The 25,071-nt window shown below is 37.3% G+C and overlaps 1 protein-coding gene across 2 annotated transcripts in view; it reads left to right on the forward strand.

Annotated features, from left to right (window-relative positions):
- The window catches only part of DLGAP1 (DLG associated protein 1), a 319,750-nt gene that overhangs the window by 258,484 nt on the left and 36,195 nt on the right, over positions 1 to 25,071 (forward strand). For both annotated transcript variants that reach the window (XM_046672047.1, XM_046672048.1), the window contains one exon: positions 3,975 to 4,066. In XM_046672047.1, the coding sequence (XP_046528003.1) occupies positions 3,975 to 4,066 (92 nt within the window). The remainder of the gene's footprint in view (positions 1 to 3,974; positions 4,067 to 25,071) is intronic.

Genomic DNA, 25,071 nt, shown 5'->3' on the forward strand with positions numbered 1-25,071 from the left:
CATTTAATTCTATAATTTCCTTGTTGATTTTCTGTCTGGATGATCTATCCATTGGTGTTAATGGGGTGTTGAGGTCCCCTACTATTATTGTATTGTTGATGTCTCCTTTTAGTTTTATTAATAGTTTCTTCACAAATTTTGGTGCTCCTGTGTTGGGTGTGTATATATTTATAAGTGTTATGTCATCTTGGTGGAGTGTCCCTTTTATCATTATATACTGCCCCTCTTTGTCTTTCTTTATCTGTTTTGCTTTGAAGTCTACTTTGTCTGACATAAGTATGGCAACACCTGCTTTCTTTTGTTCATTATTGGCTTGGAGTATTGTCTTCCATCCCTTCACTCTGAGTCTCTGTCTTTGGGGCTGAGATGTGTTTCCTGTAGGCAGCATATTGTTGGATCTTGTTCTTTGATCCATCCTGCCACTCTGTGTCTTTTGATTGGAGAGTTCAATCCATTTACATTTAGAGTGATTATCGAAACGTGGGGGCCTACTGCTGCCATTTTATCACTTGTTTTCTGGTTCTTTTGCATTGCCTTTGTTTCTCGTCCCATGATTTTTGGATTCCTAATTCAAGTAGGTAAATTTCTGTACTGGCTTTCTTCTTATTTGTAATTTGTGTCTTTATTCTTGTTATTTGTTTCATGGTTACCAGGTGGTTTGTATAACACATCTCATAGATGAGATAGTCCTTATTCTGATAGCCTCTTATTTCCTTAAATTAAAACTTTCCATCCCTTTTCTCTTCCCCTTCTAGGTTGTTATTGTCAGATTTTTTTTTTCCTCTTCCTTTTTGTGTTGTGAGTTTGTGGTTAAAATGACTAGGTTATATTTATTCTTGGTGTTTCTGTTCTGTTTATCTTTAATATTTTATTTAACTTTTGCTAACCTGTTCTGATGGAGAGCTGCTACTTTCTGTTCTTGTCCTTCTGCTTATCTCCTTTGTTCTGGATTTTGTAACCCCTTTCCTTTCTTTGATTTTTCAGGTATGAGGTTCTTCCTGAGCATTTCTTGAAGAGGAGGTCTGTGGCAATGAACTCCCTTAACTTTTGTTTATCTGGGAAAGTTTTTATTTCCCCATCGTATTTGAAGGATATTTTCACTGGGTAGAGTATTCTTGGCTTCAGGTTTTTGTCCTTCAGAGTTTTGAATATTTCATTCCAATCTCTTCTAGCCTGCAAGGTCTCTCCTGAGAAATCTGCTGATAGCCTTATGGGGGTTCCTTTGTAGGTTATTTTCTTCTGCCTGGCTGCCCTTAGTATTTTCTCTTTGTCGTTGACTTTTGCTAGCTTTACTACTACATGTCTTGGGGTTGGTCTTCTTACATTGATAAAGTTTGGAGATCTATTGTCTTCTGTCACATGAAGTTCCATCTCTCTTCCCAAGTTTGGAAAGTTCTCAGCCATTATTTCTTTGAACAGGCCTTCTGCCCCCTTCTCCTTGTCTTCTCCCTCTGGTATACCTATAATCCTTATGTTGCATCTCCTAATTGAGTCGGATAATTCTCGGAGAGTTTCTTCATTTCTTTTTAGTCTTAGTTCTCTCTCCTCCTCTGACTGCAGCATTTCTATATTCCCATCCTCCAAATTGCTAATTCTGTCCTCCATATCATCAACCCTATTGTTCAAAGAGTCCAGATTTTTCATAATCTCCTCCACTGTGTTCTTCATCTCCAGTATTTCTGATTGGTTCTTCTTTGTAGTATCAAGCTCTTTTGTGATATAGCTCCTGAACTCATTGAGTTGTCTATCTGAATTCTCTTTTAACTCATTGAGTTTTTTAATAATGGCTGTTTTGAAATCATCGTCATTTAGGTTATCGATTTCATTGTCTTTGGGATTGTTTTCTGGGTACTTATCATTTTCCTTCTGTTCTGGGGATTTAATATATTTTTTCATACTGCTTAATGGCATGGATTTATGCCTCCACCTAGAGATAGAGTTTAGTCACTGCTTCCACTTGTTGCAACTGGTGTGGAGGGGAGCAGCTGTTTAGACTGCACCAACCAGGAACCCTGTCAGCTGTTACTGACTGGACCTGGGCCCCTCCTCGTAGTCACAGTGGTCCTGTGGGGTCCCTTGTCAGTTGTGGGGGCAATCGCAAGGGGGCCTCAGGCTGCTGGTGCCTACTGTTGCAGACCACCTAGACGCGCTCCCTCCTTGGGGTCTGCAGTGGTGTTATGGGCTTTCCCAGCAGCCGGGAGCAGGATCACCTATAATCGCAGCTCTGTCACTGGCAGAGCCCACAAGATCACACTTGTCCACTATAGGTCCCAACAGAGCTATGGGTATCCTCTGCAGTCTGTGGTTAGCTCACCTAGTTGTGCTACTTTTGCCCCAGGGCCTTCCAGCCTTGTGATTGCTGGTCAGGACCTCTCCACTAGTGCTGTGCAGAGGCTTTTGCTGAGGCTGCTGTGGGAACCTGGAGTTCCCCCCTGAGCCACATAGCTGTTCCACTGGAGCTCCACCCAACCCCAAACCACTCCCACGGAATCTCTGGGAGCCCCTTGCCCTGTCTGGGACACGGCCAGAGTCTCTGGGCCCGGCAGCAGCTGGCGGGCTGCTGCCTTGTGGGGAATTCTGCTCTTTGGGAGCTTTCCGGTGTTCTGAATGCTGGGCAGGGCCTCTGTGCTAATGGCGACTAGAGGCTTTCCTTGCCAGTGGTGCGGGACCCTGGAGTTTCCCCCTGGGCCTCAGAGCCAGGTGCTGGAGCTCCACCCAGCCCCCAAGCACGCCCATGGGAACTCTGGGCACCTCTTGCACCGTCCTGGGCACAGCTGAAGACTGTGGGCCCGGCAACGGCTGGTGGGCTGCTGCCCTGCCGGGGATTCTACTCTTTGGGAGCTTCCCGGTGTTCTGAATGCCGGGAAGGGCCTCTCTGCTAATGGCGAGCAGAGGCCTTCCCTGCTGGTGGGTGTGGGACCCTGGAGTTTCCCCCTGGGCCGCAGAGCCGGATTCTGGAGCTCTACCCAGCCCCCAAGCATGTCCACGGGAACTCTGGGCACCTCTTGCACTGTCCCATGCATAACCAGAGTCCGTGAGCCTGGCAGCGGCTGGTGGGCTGGTGCCCTGCTGGGGAATCCGCTCCCTGGGAGCTTCCCGGTGTTTCGAATGCTAGGTGGGGCCTCCCTGCTAATGGCAAGCAGAAGCTTTCCCTGCCGGCGGGTGCAGGACCGTGGAGTTTCCCCTGGGCTTAGGTGTAATCGCGGGGGGCTTAGGTAGGGCTGTTGTCACCTATTTCCACCGTCACTACACCAGTGAGTGCACACTCCTGCCCTTGGTGCGTGGCGATGCTATGGGGGAGTCCACTGGAAGAGAGCCTGTTGCAGGTACTAGGCTGTCTGGGGGTCGGGGTTGGAGAGTTTTCACCTATCTCCACCTCCTCCTGGGGGGAAGTCCGTCCACCTTCCGATGTATAGCAGCACGGGTCTCTCAGGCGTCTTGAGATGCTATCTGGATATCCTTTGTTAACCAGTGAATGTCCAATTAGTTGTAGATTCGAAGGAGGAGAGACAAAGAAGACTACTCACTCTGCCATCTTGGTCCCGCCCCCTCCTCTATGGTTTATTTTAATAAAGTTAATACCTCTATCTCCCAATATCAACAATTCTAACTACAGTAAATGAATTTTCTTCCTTCTTTTGTATCTTGTTATCTGCAAATTCAAAACTTCCAAGAACACGTTTCCATGTAGTGCTCTCTTCTAACACAGTGCTCACAGGTAAGTACATGCTCACAATTCTATAGAGGAATCATAGACAGTGAACGAAATTGCATTTTACAAAGATGAACAGAGTCAAAGAGCACACTAATAATGGAGTAATGGCTCTTGGCAAATACACAAATATTGAATGAAAAGGTTATAAATCACAAAACATTCCAGTAATACTACCGATGTTTCTAACAAAATGTGGTATTTGGTTTTCAAGTGAGATGACTAACATGGAGCACTTCTACTTTTTAAATTATTTCTTCAGGTGGATGATGCTGAAGAACCTGACAAAACGGGGGAAAATAAAACACCCAGTAAGTTCCAGTCCATAGGAGTGCAAGTAGAAGAAGAGAAATGGTGAGTCCACATTCATATGTCCTCTTTCATCTTGATGTTGGAAAGTATGCTACAAGCATTTTTCCCCATGATAAACCTACAAGATTCAATGATATTTTCCATCAACTTTTGGGAACATTTAGAGGGTAAGCTTGAATCAATCGATATTAGCTGATTCCCTCCTCTACTTTATACTGGAGACCACTCCATTTAAGTTTTGGCTAGAATAGTTGAGTAAACACATCACATTCACATACACATAAACACTGTGTACAGTACTGTTGTATTGCCAAACTATTCCTCTTCAAAAAGCCTTCCCATTTTGGACTGTAGACTTTTTAAGAGAAGAGGACTTATTCCTATTTTTATTCCTAGCACTTAAAAATGTTTGGTGTTTAGCATGTGTTCAATGAATGATAAATGATGAATGAATGAATGAATGAGGAGGATAAAAAAGAAAATTCCCTACTATTATCCTGAATCACCAATTCCTTTAAAATGCTCTTTAAAATAAGCTTCCTCTAGAGTCTTAGTGTCTAGAAATGGGAAATTTAGAGTTTCAGAAGATCACAGAATCCAGGAGTTGGAAGACATTTCTGTGGTCACTATATTCATTTTATAAATGAGAACTTGATCCAGAAAGATATGTGAGTTTCCCAAACTATGAGGTCCATGATGAATGGAAGTATGATTTATTAATAGTAGTACCACCAGCTTCCAAACTTTGCTGTGCACATACTACGTATATAGTGAATGTTGGCTGAGTGAAGTAAAACTGCAGTTATGGTAGGTGAAAGAGCTCTATATTATAAATCAAAATATCATCTCAACTTTGCCACTAACTTTCTGTGTGTTAATTAGTAGGAATCAGTTGGATGTCATCCATCCCTCCATCATCCATCCATTCAATAAATATCTATGGAATGTCTCCTGTATGCAAGGCAACATGTAACATAAACTGAACATCTGAAAAGAAGTCATGCATCAGTCCATATTTCAGAGTCTCCTGGTGTTGTCCTCGCACTTACATCTAAGAGGTTTTCATGCATGTATATATAATATTTTTATGTAATTATATTTTCTATAATTATACAATGCTGGAAGCCCAGAAAATTGGTGTAACTCTTCTGGAAACTAATACAGCAATAGTTATACATCTATCCATACCCATTGACCCAGTAATCACATGCTGGGGCTATCCTGAATGAAATCACTCAATGGAAGGAAAGCAGTTGTGGAACATTATCTATCATTGTACAGACAAATATCAATTATCAAACATCAAACAATAAGAGAATGCTTTTGTAAATTACAGCACATCACCAAGGTAGAATATTATTCAACTATTAAAGGTCACTTATAAAGAATTACAGAAACATGGGGAAATTCCCATGATAGAATGTTAAGTGAAAACACTGAATACATAATACCCATGTATAATATTCACGAAGATGGACAAGCACTGAAATGTAACCTGTAAAAATGGTAGGTTTAGGAGTGATTTTTTTCTTTTACCCTAAAATGTTTACTTGTAGTATCTACTTCAAGTTTTAGTAATCACTATTTTCAAACCAACCATTCTGGCAGATGTTCCTTTAATTCTTTTAGAAAATTTTCCAAAAATGTAAACTTAGTAGACATGAAAGATCTCATGGTAAGAAAACATATTCCTCCTTCCCCCAATAGCTCAACTAGCTTGTTTTCCTCAATGGTATGGTGGTTAAGAGGACAGATTCTTGAGCCAGAACATCTCAATTCAAGTTCTGGCTCAGCCAGATACTAGCTGGGGGGCCTTGATCAGATTACTAAATGTCTTTGTACCTATGGTTTCTATCTAAAAAGAAGATAGTGGGTGGTTCTTGTCCAGCATGTAAGGAACTTAGAAGTTGCCACTCTGTTCTAACAACAAGTAAAAGCTGAACAAACTTAAAAATTGACAACTCTTCTTAAATCACTCAGAGAGGCAAGGAAGGTCACAAGGCAAACCACTGCCCCCAAAATTGGAGAGACAGACAGATATAGAGAATCACAACTTACTGGAGTAGAAACCCACCAGCAGAAACCTCCATGGGAACCAGTCATAGGTTAGGAAAACCTAACTGTAACTGATGGATTGCTGGAAGCTCAGTAAGGACAAGTCAGAGAATTAAAAACTTCAGAAGAACCCAGTTATACGGAGGCCTCCACACTTTTGTGAGTTTTACCGCCTGGAGCTCTACCAGCTCCTCACAGTGAATACTGGAGAAAGATCCCCTCGTGCTTCTAGCAGAGAGAGGGGAAAGGAAACCATTTTGAAATAGGCCAGAGCATTCTGTTCTTAACAAGACCTGCCCTCAGGAGAAACTATTTTACTAGAACCTAACCTGCTGGGTTTTTATCAGAGCCTAACCTACCTGGGGGAGGGAAATGCCCAACTCCAGCTCCCTCTAGGCCTCCTCTCCCACATAAGGGGGAGAGAAACTTAGAAGCACTGTTGAAGTTCACAGTCCAAGGGCACAGGCTCCCCAAAAGACTGAGACCAAGTCATAGGACAGTAGAGTGCTTCCCCTCCCCGCTCAACTCTCCATCACATTACTAAAGGCCTATTCACCACAGTTCCTTTTACCCGGTGCAACATGTCCACTTTTCCACAATAATTTACAAGGCATAGTAAAAATTAAAAAACATAGCTTGAAGAGACTGAACAAACTTCAGAACCAGAGATATATATGGCAAGAATGTTGCAATTTTCAGACCAGGAATTTTTTTAAACTATGATTAATATGCTAAGGACTTTAATGGAAAAGGTAGACAGCATGCAAGAACAGATGGATAATGTAAGCAAAGAGATGGAAATTCTAAGACAGAATAAAAATTGAAATGCTAGAGATCAAAAACACTGTAACAGAAAGAATATTTTTGATGGGCTCATTAGTAGACTAGACACAGATGAGGAAAGAATCTCTGAGCTTAAGGATATAACAATAGAAACTTCCAAAACTGGAATCAAAGAGAAAAAAAAACTGAAAAAAATCAGAACAGAATATCCAAAAACTTGGATTTTTATAGAAGGTTTAATATATGCTTAATGGAAATACCAGAAAGCAAAGAAAGAGAAAAAAGAAGAGAAGCAATAATTAAAGCAATAGTGACTAGAATTTCCCTGAATTAATGTCAGACATCAAACCACAGATCCAGGAAGCTCACAGAAGACCAAACAGGATAAATGCCCAATACATTACACCTAGGCATATCATATTTAAAGAAAATCAAGGAAAAATTCCTGAAAGAAGCCAGAGGGGAAAAAACCTCTTTCCTATAGAGGGGCAAAGATAAGAATTATATATGACTCTTACTCAGAAACCATGAAGGTACGAAGAGAGTAGAGTGAAATATTTTTATTTGAGAGAAAAAACCACCAACTTAGAATTCTGTGCTCTGTGAAAGTATCCTTCAAAAGTGAAGGAGAAATAAAGACTTTCTTAGACAAACAAAAATTGAGGGAATTTTTTCCAGTGGACCTGCTTTGTGAGAAATGTTAAAATAAATCCTTTGGAGAGAAGGAAAACTGCATATGTCAGAAACGCAGATCTACATGAAGAAGGGAATCAGAGAAGGAATAAATGAAGGTAAAATTAAAACTTTTATTTCTCTTATTCTTATTTGATCGTTAGATAATACTTGTTTCAAAGTAATAATAGAAATAATATGTTCAAATATATACACATATATTTGAGTATAAGTCAATTGAATAACAGCAATAATAGAAAAGATGAGAGGGAGGAATTAGGAATATTTAATTATTATAGGGTGTTTGCACTACTGCTGAGTGGTATAGTATTATTTGAAAGTCAACTTGGATTAGCTATAAAATATATAGTGCAAACTCTAGAGCAACCACTAAAAACAGTGAAAAAAGAAGTATAACTTACATGCTAGGAAAAGAGGGGAAATATGTGAAAGACAAAAATAGGAACAAAGAACAAGGGCAACAAATAGAAGACAGTAATAAATCTGGTAGATATTAATCCAACTAGATCAATAATCACTTTAAACATCAATGGTATAAATACACAGATTAGAAGACAGAGATTGTCAGGGTGGATAAAAAACAATACCCAACTGTATGTTATCTACAAGAAACCTGCTTTAAATATAAAGACACATATAGATTAAAAATAAAGGGATGGAGAAAGATATATCATACTAACACTAATCAAAAGAAAGCAGCAGTAGTTTTATTAATTTCAGACAGAGCAGACTTCAGGAGAAGGAAAATTATCACAGATAAAGAGAGGCATTACACAATGATAAAGGGGTCAATTCTGCAAGAAGATATAACAATTCTTAATGTTTATATACGTACCAAGAGCATCAAAATACACAAGGCAAAAACTGATAGAATCACAGGAGAAATAGATGAGTCCACTATTATAGTTGGATACTTCAACTCCCCTTTATCAGAAATGGACAGATCTAGAAGGCAAAAAAATCAGTAAGGACATAGTCGAACTTAACAGCACCATCAATCAACTGAATATACTTGACATCTCTAGACTACTTCATCTGACAACAACCGAAAACACAGTCTTCTCAAGCTCACATGAACGTTCACCAAGATAGACCACATTCTGGATCATAAAACACACTTTGACAAATTTTAAAGAATAAAAGTCATACAATGTCTGCTCACAGACCACAGTGAAATTAAACTAGAAATCAGTAACAGAAAGGTGGCTGGAAATTCCTAAAATATTTGGAGATTAAATAACACATTTCCAAATGACACATGAGTCAAAGAAGAAATCTGAATAGAAACTTAAAAATGTTTTAAATTGAATGAAAATGAAAATACAACTTATCAAAACTTATGGGATACAGTGAAAATAGTACTTATAGGGAATTTATTTTTTTTTTGGAAGGTTAACTCTGAGTTAACATCTGCTGCCAATCCTCCTCTTTTTTCTGAGGAAGAGTGGCCCTGAGCTAACATCCATGCCCATCTCCCTCTACTTTATATGTGGGACGCCTGCCACAGCATGGCTTCACGAGTGGTGCCATATCTGTACCCGGGATCCAAACCGGTGAGCTCCAGGCTGCCAAAGTGGAATGTGTGAACTTCACCACTGTGCCACTGGGCTGGCCCCTTATAGGGAAATTTATAGCACTGAATGCACATATTAGAAAGGAAGAAAGATCTAAAGTCAATCACCTATGCCTCCACTTTGCCAAAGTAGAAAAAGAAGAGCAGTTAAATCCAAAGTAAGCAGAAGAAAAGAATTAATAAAAATTAGAGCAGAAATCAATGAAACTGGAAACAGGAAATCAATAGAGAAAATCAACAAAACCAAAAGCTGTTTCTTTCAAAAGATCAATAAAATTGATAAGCTTCTAATCAGTCTAAGAAAAAAAGAGAGAAGACACAAAAGCCTAATATCAAAAATAAAACAGAGGATATCACACAAATCACATGGACATTGAAAGGATAATAAAGGAATACTATGAACAATGCTATGCCCACAAACTTGATAACCTAGATGAAATGGACTGATTCCTTGAAATACGCAATCTGTCAAAACTTACACAAGGCATAAATAATTTGAATAGGGCTATATCTATTAAAGAAATTGAATCAATAATTAATAATCATCCAAAAGAGAAATCATCAGGCCCAGATGGGCTCACTGGTGAATTCTACCAAATATTTAAGTAATAAATTATACCAATCCTCTATAATCTCTTCTAAAGACAGAAGCAGAGGGAATGCTTCCTAAATCATTCTATGAGGCCAGCATTATCCTAATACTAAAACCAGACAAAGACATAACAGGAAAAGAAAACTACAGACCAATATCTCTCATGAATATAGAGGCAAAAATTTTCAACAAGTATCAGCAAATAAAATCCGGCCATGACCAAGTGGGATTTATCCCACGTATGTAAGGCTGGTTCAACATCTGAAAATCAGTTAATCACATCAACCAGGCTAAAGAAGAAAAATCACACGACTACATCAATAGCTACAGAAAAAGCGTTTGACAAAATCCAATGTTCATTCATGATCTAAAACTCTCAGCAAACTAGGAATAGAGGAGAACTTCCTCAACTTGATAAAGAATATCTATGAAAAAGCTACAGCTAACATAAGACTTAATGGTGAGGAACTTGAAGCTTTTCTGCTAAGATTAGGAACAAAGCAAGAATGTTACCTCTCACCACTCATCATACTGGAAGTCCTAGTTAATACAGTAAAACAGGAAAAGGAAATAATAGGTATCCAGATTGAAAAGGAAGAAATAAAACTGTCTTTGCAGATGATATGATCGTCTATGCAGAAAACCTGAAAGAATTAACAAAAAAACCCTCCTGGAATTAATAAGTGATTATAGCAAGGTTGCAGGGTACAAGGTTAATATACAAAAATCTACCACTTTCCTATATACCAGCAATGAACAAGTGGAATTTGAAATTAAGAACACATTACCATTTACATTAGTACCCCCAAAACTGAAATACTTAGGTATAAATCTAACAAAATATGTACAATATCTATGTGAGGAAAACTATAAACTTCTGACGAAACGTATTAAAGAAAAACCAAATAAATGGAGATATATTCCATGTTCATGAATAGGAAGGCTCAGTATTGTGAAGATGGCAGGTCTTCCCAACTTGATCTATAGATTCAATGCAATCTCAATAAAAATCCCAGCTGGTTATTTTGTGGATATGGACAAACTGATTCGAAAGTTTATATCGAGATAAAAAAGACAGAATAGCTAACACAATTTTGAAGGAGAAGAAAAAAGTTGGACTGACTCTCAACTTCTACACTTATTATAAAGCTACAGTAATCAAGACAGTATGGTATTGGGGAAAGAATAGACAAATAGATCAATGGAACAGAATAGAGAGCTCAGAAATAGACTCCCATAAATATAGTCAACCGATCTTTGACGGAGGAGCCAAGCAATACAATGGAGAAATGATAATGTTTTCAACAAATGGTTCTGGAACAACTGGATATCCACATGCAAAAAAATGAATCTACACAGACCTTACACCCTTCACAAAAATTAGCTCACAATGGATCACAGACCTAAATATAAAAACAAAACTATAAAACTTCTAGAATACAGCAAAGGAGAAAATCCAGGTAACCTTGGGCATGGTATTGACTTTTCAGATACAGTGCCAAAGGCACAATCCATGAAAGAAATAATTGACAAGCTGGACTTCATTAAAATTTAAAACTTCTGTTCTGTGAAACAATGTCACAAGAATGAGAAGACAAGCTACACACTGGGAGAAAATATTTGCAAGAGACACATCTGATAAAGGACTATTATCCAAAATATACAACAAACCCTTAAAACTCAACAATAAAAAATGAACAACCTAATTAAAAAATGAACAAAAGACCTTAACAGACCCCTCTCCAAAGAAGATATATAAGTGGCAAGTAAGTATATGAAAAGATGCTCAACATCATATGTTATTAGGGAATTGCAAATTAAAACAATGAGATACCACTACTCATGTATTAGAATGGCCAAAATCCAAAACGCTGACAATACCAAATGCTGATGCGGATGTGGAACAACATTAACTCTGATTCATTGCTCACAGGAGGGCAAAATGCTGCAGCCCCTTTGGAAGACAGTTTGGCAGTTTCTTACAAAACTAAACGTACTCTTACCATGTGATCCAGCAGTTGTGCTCCTTGGGATTTACCCAAAGGAGTTAAAAACTTATGTCCACACAAAAACCTGCACACAGATGTTTATAGTGGCTTTATTCGTCATGGGCAAAACATGGAAGCACCCAAGATGTCCTTCAGTAGGTGAATGGATAAGCTGTGGTATATCCAGACAATGGGATTATATTCAGTGTTAAAAAAGAAATAAGCTATCAAGCCACAAAAAGACATGGAGGAAATTTGAATGCATGTTATTAAGTAAAAGAAGCCAACTAAAAAGGCTACTTACTGAATGATTCCAACTATGTGACATTCTGGAAAAGGCAACACCATGGAGACAGTAAAAAATGGTTGGGGGGAGGGATGAATAAACAGAACACAGAGGATTTTTAAGGGATTGAAGCTGTTCTGTATGACACTACAGTGGTGGATACATCTGTCGAAGTCCATCGAATGGACACACCAAGCGTGAACTTCAGTGTAAACTATGAACTTTGGATGGTGATGACATGTCAGTGTAGGGTCCCCAGCACGTGTACCACTCTGGCGGGAGATGTTGATGTGGGGGAGGCTGTGCGTGGAGCGACAGGGGGTATGTGGGAAATCGCTGTACTTTCTGCTCAATTCTGCTGTGAATCTAAAACTTCTCTATAAAATAAAGTTTATTAATTAAAAAGAGAGAGGAGTGCATAGTAGTATTAACCTCAGACTATTGTCCTGGGGTGTGTTGTTTAATATTGATATAAAACTTTTAGAAAAATACCTAATACATAGGAAGCACGGTATAAGTGTTTCTTGTTCTATTATGTACCTAAACAGAACTGCTCTGAATAGTCAAGTGTCAAGGAAGCTATTATACCACCTTTTCTTTAAAAATAAGAGAAAATCATCACAATTTTCAAATTTTACTTCCAACATTTCCCCTGCAGTCAACTATTCTATCTTACCAAATTAATGCCTTGACTCTTGTCTGTTTACAGGAATGCAAAATACTGCACGGTTTGGACATACCTAATAGCAACCCAAAAACTTCAAATGAGCCACTTTTATCATGTTATTAAAAAATTGAAAATTTAATGAACTATTGAAGTTTGTAGCATGGTCGGTTCCTCAGTAAACAGAATAATTTATTTAAAACTCATCCCCTAAAAGGGCTGGCAGACCCAATTTTGGTGCTAAACTTTCTAAAACATACCCTTCCTCAAAGGTCACTTTGTCGTTAATCACTGTAAAGCAAATAGGCATTTAAATTGATCTTAATGATTGTTTTCAAGTTCCCCAAAAGAAATCCATCGTCCAACAGGCAGGGATCACTTACATCTTCTGTCTCTAATGATAATTTTTAAAAAATAATTTTGCTGGTAATAATTCATTTAGATAGGATCTTAAAACCCAAAATGGAGAAGATAAGATTACCTACTGACAGCTGGGGGATTTTTTTTAATCTGGTGATAAAAATGAGACTCTTGTTTTCACCTTGAATGACCAATACAATCCATTTCTTCCTTCCCCAAATAAACAGACTGATCAAAGAGACAGAAGACTCACTATCACCTTTTGAATCCATCACAATTTAGGAACCAAATCTAACGTAGCAAAGTATATCTGGCTGATTTGTCTCCTAAAGGGTAGACTTGTAAATTTAGGGTGCTCTCCAGTGTTCCAAATTGAAACAAAAGGAAGATGTTAATAAATCATTAGTGAAAAATAAAATGCGCTAGGTAAGAGATCTGCTTCAATTCCTCTGAAGAGGAATTGACATGGAGTATTACAAATCTTCCTGGTATATTTGTAGGCAGCCATGATATCCTCAAAATGCCACTGATCGCAGTCTTGCCACATCCATTCTCCAGGGCTGCCTCTTGGTGGGGACCTCGCACAGAGGAATGCTGTCTAAAGGTCACTAGTTTAAACGCCATGGCAACACCAACCCAGGGACAATGAATGAATGTGGTTTTGAAACAAGACTGCTTCTCTGAAACCAATGAAGAAACTCCTCATCTCCATCAGACATTAGCTATTTTTCCTCAGCTCCTGTTTCACAGGTCAGCCAGTGCCATTGTTTGGTGGGATCCACAAGGCATATATTTGCTGATAGGCAGGACTCATTCTAAGCAAAGCAGGCAAATCTTGCCAACACCTCCCCCAGGAATACTCACCTCACCACTGTTCGCTATCCAAGTGCCTCCAAGCATCCTGTCCTCATTCTCGCTCATCCTTTTGACTGCTCCCCAGGAATTTGCATGAGGTCTTCTTGTCTTTCAAGCTGAAAATTAACAAATCTAGTAAACCAATCCTTTCTGTTTACTAAGGTGAGAAAGCTGAGAGGCTCCCAGGGGTCTCCCCTTTCCTTCCAGATAACAATGTATTTCAACAGTGGTTCAAACTAGACTTTCTTTTCTTTTTTTTTTTTTTTGAGGAAGATTAGCCCTGAGCTAATTACTGCCAATCCTTCTCTTTTTGCTGAGGAAAACTGGCCCTGAGCTAACATCCATGCCCATCTCCCTCTGCTTTATATGTAGGACGCCTACCACAGCATGGCTTTTGCCAAGCAGTGCCATGTCCGCACCCGGGATCCGAACCGGTGAACACCAGGCTGCCGAGGAGCAGAACATGCAAACTTAACCACTGCGCCACTGGGCCAGCCCCCAAACTAAACTTTCTTACATTAGCCCACTAATATCTCTAAGACTCTAAGAGTGGACACGAAGAGGAAGAATATTATTTATTTTCATTATAAAAATAGTATGTAAATTTACTTGGAGGAAAACATATGGCAACATGTTAACAGTTTATAATTCTCATGGGCTTTAGAGTAATCGAAAAAACTGTGCTTATGTGTGTATATGTCTTATTACGTATTATCTATCTTTTCTATAATAATTGTGTATTATAATCTAATTAATGATAAGAAAAGTAAGGTAGTATTTATGCACTGTAAAAATTTATAAATTACAGAAGTAAAATAAAATCCTCCCTAATCCCATCCATTAACCATGAACTAATAAAGGGGTATATTTTTACCCACACATTTTCCATGAACATTTTAAAAGTTGTTGAAATCAGCCTATGATTTAAATTTAGTAATATTTAAAAAATCAACTAACATTATAACAAAAGCCTTCTCATTATTAAAAATTCATGATAAATACTTCTATTAATAGCTACGCAATATTCAAAAATACAGCTACCATAATTTGCTTCCCCTTTCTCCTGCTGTTGAATATTTACGTTATTTGTAGATTGACTTTTGACCAAAGATTGTGAAAAAAAAAACACATCTATCTTTGAGCACTTCTGAAACTAAGTGACAGTAAAAGGATTTTTTGTTTGTTTTGACTTAAACTGCCAAGGATGAAGAAAACAGGAGAGGAAAAGAAAACAACAGCAAAATTTTGGAGGCTGGAAGACGGATAGACAAGTGATAACTGACTTAGCCAACCAGAGAAAGCTGAGTCTAAAGCCAGTAATGCAGAAATCCAAGATGTAGCTCCATTTAAATTTCAGAATCTACAAAAGGCAAGGGAATCGACCTCACTGGGTGCTGCGAAAATAGGATAAAGGTGAAACTAAAAACTGCTTGAATCTGCAGAACCAAGTGACAATCCTTCCCCACTCTGGCAGAAGCCTGGAGGCTTCTCTTCTTCAGAGACTAAAACAGTGAGTCTCTGGTCTGAAGGACACCAGCACAGTTGAGGGCAGGGTTACTGTAGTGAAAATAGGAGGATAAGTGAAAGTTTACGAACCAAATGTTGAGGCATCCTGCCTTAAGCCTCCTTGTGCTCACTCAGCTCCCAGTCTCCCGGCAGCCGGGCATATTGCCTCTAGGCAGGAGGATGGAGGAGTCTGTTGTGAGCACCTGACCAGCCTGAGCCCAGAGACCCAAAGATACCTACATCAGGGATTTTGCAAGGTAAAAGCCCAGCCAGATCACCCTACACTGAGGATTAGAATGGATAAGCCCCTCCCCAAAGCACAGACTTCTGACTGGCGTTTAGCCCTGGTTATAATAAAGTAGTCATGAAAAGCAAGTTCTAAATATTGATCCAAATTTACAATGTTAACTATATCAGGAGAATGGAAAAATACAGGAACAGACCAGAAGTGCACTTGTGTGAGTGTGTATGTACGCACGTGTGCACGTGTCAGAGAAAGAATGGGGAGGAGGGATGATGATGAGGTAAGAGAAATCTAAATCTTCATTTTCCCTAAAGACAAAAACTAAAATATCAAAAAATACCAATTTTTCTTATTTCAAAATAGAGTTTAAAAGTGACTGCCTCTGGAGCAGTTACATAAAGGGGCCAGGAATTTCTATTTGTCATAACCAGCCTTGTAGAACCATTTGCTATTTTAAAACTGTGTGCTTGTATAACTTTGATAAAAAATAAAAAGTAGCGCCCCCCCCCCCCCCCCCCCCCCCCCCCCCTGGGTGGTTAAGTTCGTACGCTCTGCTTCAGCAGCCCAGGGTTTTGCCGGTTTCAGATCCTGGGCGCGGACATGGCACCGCTCGTCAGGCCGTGCTGAGGTGGTGTCCCACATAGCAGAGCCAGAAGGACCCACAACTAGGTACTGGGGGGCTTTGAGGAGAAGATTGTCAGCAGATGTTAGCTCAGGGCCAATCTTTAAAATATATAATAAATAAATAAATAAATAAAAAGTAGATTGATCAAAATAGTAACGTATAATAGTGTGATAAATATCTTTGTGCAATATTTTCACTTTCAGATTATTCCATTTCCTGGAGTGAAATTACTGGGTATAAGAATTTATACATGTTTTAAATGTTCTTGATCTCCATTTGCAAGTAGCTCCTGAAAATATTTGTACCACTTTACACTCAGAGGGAAGCACTTGAGGGCCCGGATCCTGTCCTCTGAAAATTCCATCATGAGCTTTTTTTGTTTTGACAGCTCTATTGAAGTTAATTGACACACAATAAACTGTACATATTTAAAGTGTACAGTTTGACTGGTTTTGACATATATTTGTCAAATATACACACATGTATATGAAATGAAACTAGCACCACCATCAAAATAAAGACATTCATCACCCCGTAAAGTTTCTCCTGCCCCTTTACTGTCAGTGCCTCCGACCCACCCACCTCTCCTCCCCTATCCCTTTCCCCTACTTGTTGTCACTTGTTTGCATTTTTTAGAGTTTTGTTTAAATAGAATTATGCAGTATGTCATCCTTTTTGGCCTGGTTCCTCCCAGTCAGCATAATTCCTTTGACATTCATCCATGTTTTCCATGTATAGTACATTTTATTGCAGGTTACTATTCTAATGTATGGATATACCGAATTTGTTTATCTGTTGATAAACAATTAGGTTATTTCCAATTTAGAGTTATTACAAATAAAGCTGCTGTGAACATTTGTGTACAAATCTAACATATGCTTTCATTTCTCTTAGGTAAAAACCTAGGAGTGAAATCCTTGGGTCTTATGGGATGTGGATATTTAATGTTTTAAGGAACAGCCAAAGAGTTTTCTAAAGTGCTTGTACATTTTACATTCCTACTATGTGAATGTTCCAACTGTTCCATATTATTGCTACTGTGTGAGAGTTCCAGGTGCTCTATATTATTGTCAATATTTGGTATGGCCAGTCTTTTTAATTTCAGCAATGCTAACAGATGGGTGCTGTAATCTCATTTTGATTTTAATTTGCATTTCCCTAATGTGTAGTGATATTGAACAACTTTTCATGAGTTTATCAGCTATCCATATATCTTCTTTAGTGAAGTGTCTACTCAAATCTTTTTAAATTGAGCTATTTTTACATTATTATCAAGTTATGAGCATTCTTTACTTTCTATATGTAAGTCCTTTATCAGATATGTGATTTGCAAGTATTTTCTCCCAGTCCGTGGCTTGTCTTTTCATTCTCTCAGAGTTGAAGAGTAGAAATTCCGGGGCCAGCCCCATGGCCGAGTGGTTAAGTTTGCATGCTCCGCTTCGGCAGCCCAGAGTTTCACCTGTTTGGATCCTGGGCACAGACATGGCACCACTCATCAGGCCATGCTGAGGCAGCGTCCCACATAGCACAACCAGAGGGACCTAAAACTAGAATATACAACTTTGTCCTGGGGGGCTTTGTGGGGGAGAAGAACGAGAGAAAAAAGAAGATTGGCAACAGATGTTAGCTCAGGGCCAATCTTTGAAAAAAAAAAAAAGAGAATAGAAATTCATAATTTTAATGAAGTACCATTTTTTTTTTATGGATTTTGCTTTCTGGTCATCTCCAAGAAATCTTTGGCTAAATTAAGGTCACAAAGATTCTCTGGTTTCTTCTAGAATTTTTATACTTTTAGATTTTGTGGTCTATGACCTGTTTCCTGTTAATTCTTATATATGGAGCAAGATGTGGATAAAAGCTTAATTTTTACATGTGAATATCCTTTGTACCTTTTTTCATATATTTATTGATATATATGTATGGATCTGTTTTTACAGTCTCTGTGCTGTTCCATTGATCTAGTTTTCTATCTTCATGCTAATACCACACTTTATTTTTTTACTGAGGTAGCATTAGTTTATAACATTATCTAAATTTCAGGTGTACATAATTATATTTCGATTTCTGTGTAGGCTACATAATGTTCACCATGACAAAGACTAATTACCATCCATCACTGTACACATGTGCCCTTTTACTTCTTTCACTCTCCCTTCCTCCCCCTTCCTCTCTGGTAACCACCAATCTAATTTCTATAGCTATGTGTTTGTTTGTTGTTGATGTTGTTGTTTTTATCTTTCACTTGAGTGAAATCATATGGTATTTGGCTTTCTCCATCTGACTTATTTCCCTTAGTATAATACCCCTAAGGTCCATCCATCTTGTCACAAAGAGCAAGATTTCATCTTTTTTTCTGGCTGAGTGATATTTCATTGTACATATATGCCACATTTTCTTTATCCATTCTTCCGCTAATGGGCACTTAGGTTGTTTCTAATTCTTGGCTATTGTGAATAATGCTGCAATGGACATAGGAGTGCAAATATCTTTTCAAATTAGTGTTTTCATGTTCTTTGGATATATACCCAGAAGTGGGATGCTGGATCATATGGTAGTTCTATTTTTAATTTTTTGAGAAATCTCCATACTGTTTTCCACAGTGGCTGCACCAGTTTACATTGCCACCAGCAGTGCATGAAGTTGCCCTTTTCTCCACATCCTCTTCAGAACTTATTTCTTGTCATTTTAATTATAACCATTCTGATGGGTGTGAGATGATATCTCATTGTGGTTTTAATTTGCATTTCCCTAATACTTAGTGATGTTGAACATCTTTTCATGTACCTGTTAGTCATCTGTAAATCTTAATTGGAAAAATGTCTGTTCAGATCCTTTGCCCACTTTTTAATTTTGTTTTTTGTTGTTGTTTTTTTTTCATTATTTGGCTGTTGTTGTTTGCTGTTTGTTTTGTTGTTGAGTTGTATGAGTTCTTTATATATGTTGGATATTAAACCTTCATCAGATATTTGCAAATATCTTCTCCCAATTATTACATTGTCTTTTCATTTTGTTGATGGTTTCTTTTGCTGTGCAGAAGCTTTTTAGTCTGATGTAGTCCCATTTGTTTATTTTTTCTTTTGTTTCCCTTACCTAGGGAGACATGGTATTCAAAAAGATGCTGCTAAGACCAGTATCAAAGAGCATATTGCTGTGTTTTCTTCCAGGAGTTTTAAGGGTTCCGGTCTTATATTCAAGTCTTTAATCCATTTTGAGTTAATTTTTGTGTGTGCTATAAGATGATGGTCTACTTTCATTCTCCTGCACAGGGCTGTCCAGTTTTCACAACACCATTTGTTGAAGTGACTTTCCTTTCTGCATTGTATGTTCTTGGCTCCTTTAGCAAAGATTAGCTGTCCATAGATGTGTGGGTTTATTTCTGGGCTCTCAATTCTGTTCCATGGTTCTGTGTGTCTGTTTGTCTGCCAATACCATGCTGTTTTGACTACTATTTGCTTCCAAGTATGTTTTGAAATCAGGGAGTGTGATACCTCCAGCTTTGTTCTTTTTTCTCAGGATTTGTTTGGCTATTCAGGGTCATTTCTTACTCCATATAAATTGTAGAAATCTTTGTTCTGTTTCCGTGAAAAATGTCATGGGGACTTTGATAGGGATTGCATTGAATCTGCATTTTGCTTTAGGATGTATGGATATTTTAATTATGTTAATTCTCCCAATCCAGGAGCACAGAATATCTTTCCATATCTTTGTGTCTTCTTCGATTTCTTTCAACAATGTCAAAGTTTTCAGTGTACAGGTCTTTCACTTCTTCGGTTAAATTTCTTTCTAGGTATTTTATTCTTTATTCTTTTTGTTGAAACTGTAAATGTGATTATATTCTTGATTTCTCTTTCTATTAGTTCATTTTGTAGTGCATAGAAATGCAACTTATTTTTTTATGTCGATTTTGTACCCTGCAACTTTACTGTATTCATTTATTATTTCTATTAGTTTTTTGGTAGATCCTTTAGGGTTTTCTATATATAAGATCATGTCATCTGCAAATAGTGGCAGTTTTACTTCTTCCTTTCCGATTTGGATCGCTTTTATTTCTTTTCCTTGCCTGATTGCTCTAGCTAGGACTTCCAATAGTATGTTGAATAAGAGCTGTGAAAGTGGGCATCCTTGTCTTCTTCCTGTTCTTACAGGGATAGCTTTCAATTTTTCACAATTGAGCATGATCTTAGCTGTGGATTTGTCATATATAGCCTTTATTATATTGAGTTACCTTCCTTCTATATCCATTTTATTCAGAGTTTTAATTGTAAACAGGTACTCTATCTTGTCAAATGCTCTTTCAGCATCTATTGAGATGATTATGTGATTTTTATTCTTCATTTTGGTAATGTTGTGTGTCATGTTGATTGATTTGCAGATATTGAACCATCCTTGCATCCCTGGAATAAATCCCAGTTGATCATGGTATATGATGCTTTTAAAGTAGTGTGTTCGATTTGCTAGTATTTTTTTTTTAAAGATTTTATTTTTTCCTTTTTATCCCCAAAGCCCCCTGGTACATAGTTGTATATTCTTCGTAGTGGGTCCTTCCAGTTGTAACATGTGGGACACCGCCTCAGCGTGGTTTGATGAGCAGTGCCATGTCCGCACCCAGGATTTGAACCAACAAAGCACTGGGCCGCCTGCAGCGGAGTGCGCAAACTTAACCACTCGGCCACAGGGCCAGCCCCTCTATTTGCTAGTATTTTGTTGAAGATTTCTGCATTTATATTCATCAATGATATTGGCCTGTAATTTTCCTTTTTGTGTTGTCCCTGTCTGGTTTTGGTATCAGGATAATGTTGGCCTTGTGGAATGCATTAGGAAGTGTCCCCTCCTCTTCAGTTTTTTGGAAGAGTTTGAGAAGGATAGGTATTAAATCTTCTTTGAATGTTTGATAGAATTCACCAGGGAAGCAATCTGGTCCTGGACTTTTGTTTTTTGGGAGGTTTTTGACTACTGTTTCAATCTCCTTACTAACAATCAGTGTATCCAGATTCCCTATTTCTTCTTGATTCAATTTTGGAAGGTTGTATGATTCTAAGAATTTATTCATTTCTTCTAGATTATCCAATTTGTTGGCATATAGCTTTTCATAGTATTCTCTTATAATCCTTGGTATTTCTGTGGTGTCTGTTGTAATTTCTTCTCTTTCATTTCTGATTTTATTTATTTGAACCTTCTCTCTTGCTTGAGTCTCTTGCTGAATCTAGCTAAAGGTTTTTCAGTTTTGTTTATCTTTTCAAAGAACCAGTTGCTAGTTTGATTGATTTTTTCTATTGTTTTTTGTCTCTATTTCATTTATTTTCACTGTAATTTTTATTATTTCCTTCCTTCTACTGATTTTGGGCTTTGTTCGTTCTTTTTTCTAGTTCCTTTAGGTGTATTGTTAGATTGTTTATCTGAGATTTTTCTTGTTTTTTGAGGTAGGCCTGTATTACTATAAACTTCCCTCTTAGTAAGCTTTTGCTGGATCCCACAAATTTTGGTACGTCATATTTTCATTTTCATTTGTCTCCAGTTATTTTTTTCTTTCTCCTTTGATTTCTTTATTGACCCAATAGTTGTTCAGTAGTATTTAGTTTAGTCTCCATATATTTGTACCTTTTCCAGTTTTCTTCTTGTAGTTGATCTCTAGTTACATACTGTTGTGGTCAGAAAAGATGCTTGGTATTATTTCAGTCTTCTTAAATTTATTAAGGCTTGTTTTATGGCCTAATATGTGATCCATCCTGAAGAATATTTCTTACACATTCAAAAAGAATGTGTATTCTGCAGTTTTTGGTTTAATGTACACGTGTCTTGACTATTGTAGCTTTATAATAAGTTTTGAAATTAGGTAGTATAAGTCCTTCAACTTCCTTCATTTCCAAAGCCTTTTCTTTTTTAAGCTGTTCTAAGTCCTTTGCCTTTCCATATGAATTTTAGAAAGAATTTAATAGAAATTAAAGACCTACTGGATTCTGATTGAGATTGCATTGAATCTATACATCAGGAAATTTTATATAATTTCTCTCCATTTACTTAATCTTCCTTAAATTCTTTTAGCAATAGTATGTAATTTACAGTGTTAAGGTCTTATACATATTTTGTAAACTTTATCCATAGATATTTCATTTATTCTTTCTATTGTAAGTGATATTTACTTTTATTTCAATTTCCAATTGTTCATTGTTTGGTCATAGAAATATAATCGATTTTTTTATGTTGATCTTATATCCTGTAATGTTACTAAACTTACCTATTAGTCTTAGCAGCTTTTTTGTAGATTCCATAGGGTTTTCTATATAGACTATTGTGCTATCTACAAATAAAGACAGATTTATTTCTTCTTTCCATCTGGATGCATTCTTTTTCTTGTTTTATTACACTGGCTAAAACTTTGAGTACAATGTTGAATAGAAGTCATGAATATTGACGTCCTTGCCTTGTTCCTGATCTTGAGTGAAAATATTCAGTTTTTCACCATTAAGTATCATGTGTGCTTTAATTTTTTTGTAGATGCCCTTTATCTAGTTGAGAAAGTCCCTTTCTACTCCTAGTATGTTGGGAATTATGATCAAGAACAGATGGTGGATTTTGTCAAATGCTGGTTTTCCATCTAATGAGATGTCACAAAGTTTTTCATTTTAGACTTTAATATGATGAATTGCCTTGATCAATTTTTTAAAATTATCATCAAATACATATAACACAAATTTACCATTGTAACTATTTCCCTAATGACTAATGACATTAATTATCTTTTCATGTACTTGTCTGCTATTTGTATATCTCTTTGTGAAAATGTCTATTCAAGTCCATTGCCTATTTTTTTTTTAAAGATTTTATTTTTTCCTTTTTCTCCCCAAAGCCCCTCGGTACATAGTTGTATATTCTTAGTTGTGGGTCCTTCCACTTGTGGCATGTGGGACGCTGCCTCAGCGTGGCTTGATGAGCAGTGCCATGTCTGTGCCCAGGATTCGAACCAATGTAACACTGGGCTGCCTGCAGCGGAGCGTGCGAACTTAACCACTCGGTCACAGGGCCAGCCCCCATTGCCTACTTTTAAATTGGGATGTTTGCCTTTTTGCTGTTGAGTGTTGTAAGAATTCTTTATATATTCTTGATACTTAGGACCTTATCAGAGATATGATTTACAAATATTTTCTCCTATTCTTTGGATTGCCTTTTTACTCTCTTTTTTTAAAAAAAACAGTAGGTTGGCACCTGAGCTAACATCTGTTGCCAATCTTCTCCTCTTCCCCCTCCTCCTCAAAGCCCCCCCGGTACATAGTTGTATATTCTACTTGTAAGTGCCTTCAGTTGTGCTATGTGGGACACCACCTCAGCATGGTCTGATGAGCAGTACCGTGTCCACGCCCAGGATGTGAACCGGCAAAACCCTGGGCCACCAAAGCAGAATATGTGAAATTAACCACTTGGCCATGGGGCCAGCCCCCTGTCTTATTACTCTCTTGATAGCATCCTTTGATGCACAAAAGTTTTTAATTTTAATGAAGTCCAGTTTATTTTTTCTTTTTTCACTTGTGCTTTCAGTGTCCTATTTAAGACACCATTGCCAAATCCAAAATCAGGAAGATTGGCCCCTATGTTTTCCTCTAGGAATTTTATAGTTTTAACTCTTTAATTTAGGTCTTTGACCCATTTTGAGGTAACTTTTGTATGTGCTGTGAGGTAAGGATCCAACTTCATTTTTTTGCATGTGAATATCCAGTTGTCTTGCATTGACTGATTCTTTTCAATGTTAATTCAACCTTGTATTCCTTGGATCAACCTAATTTTGTCATCATGTATAATTATTTTTATATGTTATTGGATTTGATTTGCTAATATTGAGTTAAGAATTTTTTTATTTATATTCATGAGGAATATTGTTCTGCAGTTTTATTGTAATGTTTTTATTGTCTTTGGTATTAACGTTATCCCCATAGAAAGAACTAGGAGGTATTTTTTCCTCTTCAGTTTTCAGGAGGAATTTGTGTAGAGTTGGTATAATTTTTTCATTAAATATTTAATTGAATTAACCAGTGAAACTGTCTGGATCTAGAGTTTACTTTGTGGGAAAGTTTTAAACTACAAATTCAATTTCTTTAATAGATATAGGGCTATTCAGGTCATTAATTTCTTCCTGCCTGAGCCTTAGTAGTTGATGTCTTTCAATGAATTTATCTATTTCATCTAAGTTATCCAATTTATTGGTATAAAGTTGTTCATAATATTGCTTTAATATCATGTTAATATCTGTAGAATCTGTAGTGATGTCACCTCTCTCATTTCTGATATTGGTAACATGTCTTCTCTTTTTGTTCTCTTCAGTCTGACTAGAGGGCTATTAATTTTATCAATCTTTTAAAAGGAGCAGCTTTGATATTATTTATATTTCTCTACTATTTTTTGTTTTCTATTGTGTTGACTTTTGCTCTTATCTTTTTCATTTCCTTTATTCTGTTTACCATAGGTTGCATTTGCTGTTCTATGTTTAATTTCTTAAGGTGGCAGTTGAGCATTGAGTTGAGACCTTTATTCTTTTGTACAATTGGTGTCTAGTGCTATAAATGTCCTCTAAGTACTGCTTAAACTGCATCCCACAAATTCTGGTTGTTGTGTTTTCATTTTACTTCAGTTCAAAATACTTTCTAATTTCCCTTTTGATTTTTTTATTTAACCTGTAGAGTATGAATTATCTAGCTTCCAAATATTTTGGGATTTGGTAAATATCTTTTGGCTATTAATTTCTATTTAATTCCATTGTGGTCAGGCAACATACTTTATGTCTTGAATCCTCTAAAATTCATTGAGATTTGTTTTATGGCCCAAAATATTGTC

Source organism: Equus quagga, chromosome 9 (assembly GCF_021613505.1).
Source record: "Equus quagga isolate Etosha38 chromosome 9, UCLA_HA_Equagga_1.0, whole genome shotgun sequence".
Classification (NCBI taxonomy): domain Eukaryota; kingdom Metazoa; phylum Chordata; class Mammalia; order Perissodactyla; family Equidae; genus Equus; species Equus quagga.